A 7491-nucleotide genomic window follows, 5' to 3' on the forward strand; every position below is an offset into this window, starting at 1 on the left:
GCTAAAAAATATAAGAGTAAAAAATATAACGTTGTTATACATAAAAAATTTGTCTCCAGCAAAATTTATTCCAAATAAAAGTGTAAGAAAATTCATAAATAAAAGAATAATGCTGCGTTCAATGTTCAATACAGCATGAAGTTATATATGTATGACAATATAAAAACTTATATGGATGTTTTTGTATATATGCCCATAATAATTAATTTATACTATATACTTGCGAAGTACTATCGTAAATGAAGCGGTACCGCTCAATAAAATTCAACAGCGTTACGGAAGTAATAGACGATGAACATTTCCGAGTTTACGTAAATGCAATTGCAATTTTACACTTGAAGGTCGATCAGATCGATCAGCTTCGAGGTTTATGGCACTTATATGCTTCGCGAAGAATTCCGCGGGCGAATGATACGCGAAATAAGTAGCGAAATTTTTGCGACGCATTTTCTAAATATATAAGAAAAATATTTCAATATTAAACATACACATTGATTATTTAGCAATACCATTTTTTTTAGAAATATATGCCCTTTAAAAGTAAAAAACAATGTGTCATACAGTGTCATTAATATACTGTTTGGATAATTTTTTTATTATTTTTTTTATCATTTATTTTTTATTTACATTTATGTAATGTAATAAGAAATATTAAAAATAAGAAGGTGTTTTTTGATCTATATACGTACAACTTGCTGATAAAACGCATATAACTTTCTATTCGATTGCTAGTGAGATACGAACTTCCGAGCAGACAAATTTAATCTGCTAAAATTTGATACTGCGTGGGCGTAAAGCTTCTGATGAGCAACCATATATGTATAAAGGTGAAAATATCTGTGCCGTTAATCATATGTATTACGATGCAGTGCAATATTTTGCAATAATCATCCTTTGCGTTTAAGACATTGCTTGACATCGAGTGGATCACGGCCTACGCTGACGTTCATATATCAGCATATCGTTAATCTTATAATATTTATTTTGATGGATGAAAATATAAGTTTTCGATTAAAAAATATATCAGCACAGAAAGTAAATGATTACACTGTTCAACAAAAAATGACTTTTTTCGAACACCGGAACGAGACTAGTCGTTTCTTATAGTTTTTTAGATGCTGAACACGAATCCGGTTTCCAAATTGCTCCATCACGTCACAATTTTGAGAAATTTGCAATTAAAGTTGCAAAAAGGCTATTTTCACGAAATTTATCATATTGTACCTACAATATGTGACGTGCTGGAGAAGTTTACTTGCAATCAAAATAAAGTATATTGTTAGGACTTTCGACCCTCAAAAGGAATTTTTAGTATTAGTTGTGGTTAATAAGATATCTATGGTTAAATATAAGGTGTATTGCGGAAGTTAGCTATTAACTCATCATTAACGATTTATCAAGTAGCTTTTAAGTATATTTATTTAAACTTAAGGTTTTTTTTTCTAGGGTCTCTATTAGGAAAAAGTCAGTAGCGCCATCTTCTTTTCCCTTTCAAGTCAAACAATTTTTAAACTATTCACTTTTTTGTCATCTTATCCTTATAACTTTTTATATTGAATATTGCGAGGAATCGATTTATATAAAAAAATTAAGGTAGTTGCATTAAAACCATAAATGACCTTCAAATGACCTTGAAAAGCGTCCTTCAGAAAAAAGTTAGTAGTGGCATCTTATTTCTCTCTTGAAATTAAATAATTTTTGTCTGAAGCATTTTGTTCTACAATCAAAAATGAAATTTCTTTTTTTAGGGGGGGGGGGGGGATAAATTAAAATTGATCGTCTCCAAATGATCCTAGGAATCTGCCATTAACATGTGTATCACTAATTTTGTATATATATGTTATTTTACAACAATATTATACATATACAACAAAACTATACATATACAAGGTAGTCCATATAATTTTAACAGCTTGATATTTCGGAAACTATGCCATTGATTTTAATATTTAAGGTCTTGAATTATATAGATCTGAAAAGCCTTCAAACTTGAATGGATATTAATTCTCCAAACTTTGCGGTTGTGTGAGTGGGACGAGAGTTAACTATAAAATTTTTAATGGGACATTCTATACAAAATTACATTCTATGGAAGAAAACAGCTTAATTTTATCCGAAACATGTTTCTGTCAGATGTTTATATAATGCTATCAAATGTTAGAAATACTTTGTTGATTCGGATAAATACATATTTATAAGTCCCTGATAGAACATTTAATAAATTAAATAAGTCAGAATGTAGAGTGTTATAATTTTTTATTTCGTGTAACCCTCTGAATACTTCAAGTAGTTATAAAGTCGAAACTTTAAACCATCATATTTTGTCATAAAAACATCTAACAAAAAATGTTTTGAATAAATGTAACGAAGTTGTGTTTTCTTTTATAGAATCCAAAAATATAATTGGAGATTAATATCCATTCAAGTTTAAAGGCCCTTTAGACCCATACAATTCAGGATCTTAATTTAAAATCGATGACATAGTTTCCGAAATATCAAGCTGTTAAGAATTATGTGGGCCACCCTGTATAATTTATAGCGTACAATATGGTAACACTGAAAAATTGTAATCACGCGGAATGTAAAGTAGAATCCTTCCTTTAAAAGTAATCCAAGTTCGATTCGTTCAATTGCGTTTTCATCAATATCTCATTATAACTTTTTTCGTAAGTGTATATTAGTAAACCTCGTTACCGTTTCGTCATAGGACGATAAAATATTAAACAAAGATATACGATAAAATTTTATGTTAAATTAAAATATTGTATATAATGTAATTTTTATGTCAATTAAATTAATTATTATACACGCGTAAAAATTATTAGAAATGAAGATTCCAAATAAATTTTCGGACTTACTTGTGAATATCCATAAACCTTGATAGTTTTGTCATCAGGATCATGTTCAATTCTTCCACCGCCTACGCAATTTGTCTGCAAACCAGGATGATTCTTGATTTCCATATTAACCTTGTCAAATATATCAGCTAAAACATAAAAAAAAATTATCATTATAAGTTTATTAAAATTATTATTATAAGATTATAATTGGGTGGAGTTCCGAATAGGTGAACCCTCCGATTTTTTTGAAACTACACTATTTTTTGTATTTTTGAACGCTGATTACGAATATGATAATGAAAATTTGCGACAAGGTCATTTTCAAGGTCAAAACTCAAAAAAACTGAAAAAATATAACTTTTTAGATATTATTTCGATAAATATTGATGTAAGAAAAAAATGTTTCAAATAAAAGTTGTAGTTCTTGTAAAAATACATCATTTATATTCTATACATTTTTTGCGTAAAACTGAAAGTTTTCGAGAAAATCGATGTTAAAGACTAAAAACGGCGGGTGAAGTTCCGAAAAGTGCTCACCTCTGATTTTTTTGAAACTCAGTATTCTTACGTATTTTGATGCACTGATTACGAATATCATAGTGAAAATTGGCGCATCTCTCATTTTCATAGTGAAAATCATGAAAAACCCATAAAAATTTTAGATCTTACAGAGAAAAACATTTTATGTCCTATTAATTTTTACCGTACGAGTGATAGTTTTCAACAAAAACGATGGAATCTAAATCTTATATCTGTTCTCCCATCTAAGCATGTACTTTGCAGTACATATACGATTCCACATGGGTTTACAACTTTCCACGTAGAGCGAGGTTCCACGCAAACCTATTTGTCTAGTTTTTCGGTAGTGGAGCCCCCCGCAGGGGGGCGGAACCCACTGTTTCCACGCATACACTTTTCCACGCGAAGTATTAAAAAATATTAAAAATATAAAAAAATTATAAAAAAATATAAAAATTATAAAAAGAAAAAAATGGAGTCAGTTCTTCGTCACGTCCTTGTCGTTGACTCCGGGTTCGGTTGAGAACGAAGAATATATTGATGTTTGAGAGGGTTTTTCTTATCTAATTTTTTTCGAAAACTATCAGTTTTACGCAAAATATACAACATAAATGATGTATTTTTATAAGAACTGCAACTTTTATTTGAAACATTTTTTTGTTACATCAATATTTATTGAAATAATGTCTAAAAAGTTATATTTTTTCAGTTTTTTTGAGTTTTGACCTTGAAAATGACCTTGTCGCAAATTTTCATTATCATATTCGTAATCAGCGTTCAAAAATACAAAAAATAGTGTAGTTTCAAAAAAATCGGAGGGTTCACCTATTCGGAACTTTATCCTTATAATTTTATAAGTTTTTATACTACACAGTTCAAGTATCTAATTAATATTTTCTCAAGAAATGCTTCCGTAACGACGAGATGCAATTAAAGAATTCTTTCCAATCAGATATATATTTACAAAATGATTACGTTACAAAGGAAAGTTCTTACATCAATACGTCGTTATTCGTTATTGCTATTTCCTATCGAAAATAGATATCTGCCTTGCGTGATTTCCGCGTTCCCCATCGTCTCCTATTCGTCAAAGACTCACAGACTCGTTCACGATCGCGTGTAAATACCCGCGAGTCAGAATGTATCTCAAATACTAATTGCAACCCTCCCCCCCCCCCTCATCGAGGATCTTTATGCGATCGATATTATCGCATGTAGTATACATCTTGGCAAACGACGCACGAATGTTTCCCTCATTCGAACGGGATACAGATCCGCATCAAAAGTCCGCACGCGCGTCAAGTATCGGAAATCAATTATCAGATACCATTGTATACATCCATCCTGTTCGTTCGAAGTACATAAAAAAGTTGAAAGAAAAAATTTTATATTGATTCGTTTTGCATATTTGCGTCGGGGAAGAGGCACGCGTATCACGCTTTGTGAATCGCATTAACACGTTAAAGTTATACAGAGTGTATCTGACCACCCGTTCCCTGTTATTTTGGAAACGACTTAAAATTATGAAAAACCGCGAAATACGTGTTTGATTATTTCGAGGAGCTACTCTTTTAAGGGGGTTTCAATGGTTGTCTCCCCAAGAAGGTGCTTCAGAGAGACCCCAACTCAAAAATTTTTAATAGAATCACTCATATTGTGGTATATCGTTTGAAAGGGCATAAACAAAGAAAATTTTGGGTGCAAACCGGAGGTTGATACGTTGACCTGTTCAAAAGTTATTTAGCATCAAAGTTTAACAAAGGGCAATTTTAAAAAATCATTACCACCATTTGGAAAATCTTAAAAAAACGTTTGAGGTGTAAAAGTATTCGTCTTTTTAAGTCCTCTTCATAAAAAATTCAGATTTGATCTTTAAGATTTTTTTCAATTTGAGAAAGAAATTCAAGCAAGACGTGAATTTAATAAGTTGCTTAAATTTCTTGTTTAAACTAAAAATAATATCAAGGTCAAATCTGAATTTTTTATGGAAAGAACTTAAAAAGACGAACGCTTTCGTAACGTTCTTTTAGGATTTTCCAAATGGTAGGTATGATTTTTTGAAATTGGCTTTTTTCGAACTTTGATTCTAAATAACTTCTGAACGGGTCAACGTATCAACCTCCGGTTTGCGCCAAAAAATTTCTTTTTTTATGCCCTTTCAAACGATATACTATAATATGGGTAATTCCATTTAAAATTCTTGAGTTGGAGTCCCTCTGGGGCACCTTCTTGGGGGGACAACCATCGAAAACCCCTTAAAAGAGTAGCCTCTCGAAGTAATCAAACACGTATTTCGTGGTTTTTCATAATTTTGAGCCGTTTTCAAAATAAAAGGAGTGGACGAGTAGTCTGATACACCCTATAGTCGATGCGCGCGCGAGCGAAATAGCTGATAAAGGGAGAATTTTTCCGATGGAAAGCCGAAACATAGAACGTGAAATGTATCACGCAAAATGTGCATTTAGCATAAAAAGCTCCGTCCACGCGATATAATGGCTATCAGTAAAAATTTCAATTTAATTTCCATCGATATCACAGTTAAAAAAAGAAAAAGAGCTGAACAAGACCAGCCGTTTCTTATAGTTTTTGGACGCTGAACACAAATCCGGTTTCCAAATTGCTCTATCACGTCACAATTTTGAAAAATTTGTAAAAAAACTATTTTCATGAACTTTGTGTAGAAACTTGTGTATTTATATATATATATATATATATATATATATATATATATATATATATATATTATAGCTACAATATGTAATGTGCTGGAAAAGTTTTGTTGCAATCAAAATAAAGTATGTTCTTAAGGCTCCTGGTACCTTGCCGACCATGTCGGAATCGTGACGTCAGAGGCGAGAAAACACACGCTAAAAATTTTTAGATGCCATTTCTAAATAAAAATATATTTGCATAAAATAACACTTAAGATCTCTTTAATGCACTTCTAAAAAACGCTGAAAACTATCATTTTCCCTTTATAATCAATCAACAGCTGTAAAATGTAATATTATGAGGGCCAGTCCGTCTGGTCTTTGCACATGCGCAGTCATTCCGCATGTCAAAGTCTGATATCTCGATCATTTTACGGTTGTTGATTGTCAAGGGAAAAGAATAGTTTTCGGCGTTTTTTAGAAGTGTATTAAAGAGATCTTACTTCTAAATAAAAACATATTTTATCTAAATATGTTTTTATTTAGAAATGGCATCTAAAACATCTCAACGTGTTATTTCTCGCTTCTGACGTCACAATTCCAATATGGCCGCGGTGAGCACCCAGGAGTCTTAAGATGTTCAATCCCCAAAAGAAATTTTTGGTGTCAATTGTGATTAATAAGATATCCACGGTTAAATATGGGGTGTATTTAAACTTAAGGATTTTTAGATCGCTGAATACGAATCCAATGTCAAAATTATCAAATTCAAAATGGCAGATGTCAAAACTTAAATAATGTTTAGATTGCAATTAAGTCCTCCTTTTGAATTTGACAATTTTGACATTGGAGTCGTATTCAGTGACCTAAAAAACCTATAAGTTTAAATAAACATAATTGAAAGCTATTTGGTAAATCATTAATGACGAGTCACAGCTAACTTCCGCAATACATTCTATATTTAATTGGATATCTTATTAATCATAATTGGCACCAAAAATTCCTTTTGAGGGTTGAAAGTCCTAACAATATACTTTATTTTGATTACAGTAAAACTTTTCCAGCACGTCACATATTGTAGCTATAATATGGCAAAGTTTGTGAAAAGCCCTTTTTGCAACTTTAATTGCAAATTTCTCAAAATTGTGATGTGATGAAGTAATTTGAAAACCGGATTCGTGTTCAGTGTCCAAAAAACTATAAGAAACGACTAGTTTTGTTCCTGTAATTGAAAAAAGTCATTTTTTTTTGTTGAATAGTGTGTATTCGTTTTCAGCTACGTTCTCAGCTGCGCAGTGAAAAAATAATTTCGTGTATTGTTTTCAAGAAGTTTCTCTCTCGATGTGTCTTCCGCGGAAGCACGAAAGTACTCTGCGTTGATACCACTGCTTTTAATATTGAATAACGCCTGTTTAAGAAATTCTAATTTATAAGAGACATCAATAATGCTAAAACAGTACTCTGCGTTGATACCACTGCTT

At 31.4% G+C, this 7491-nt stretch overlaps 1 protein-coding gene across 1 annotated transcript in view; it reads right to left on the minus strand.

The window, feature by feature from the left end:
• LOC145937040 (14 kDa phosphohistidine phosphatase) overlaps positions 1 to 7491 on the minus strand; it is a 137302-nt gene that overhangs the window by 2082 nt on the left and 127729 nt on the right. The window contains exon 3 of the mRNA XM_083039807.1: positions 2859 to 2986. Coding sequence (XP_082895933.1) covers positions 2859 to 2986 — 128 coding nt within the window. The remainder of the gene's footprint in view (positions 1 to 2858; positions 2987 to 7491) is intronic.

The sequence above is a fragment of the Prenolepis imparis genome, unplaced genomic scaffold, assembly GCF_030444845.1.
Source record: "Prenolepis imparis isolate NDT839.2.m4 unplaced genomic scaffold, iyPreImpa1.0 SCAF_6, whole genome shotgun sequence".
Classification (NCBI taxonomy): domain Eukaryota; kingdom Metazoa; phylum Arthropoda; class Insecta; order Hymenoptera; family Formicidae; genus Prenolepis; species Prenolepis imparis.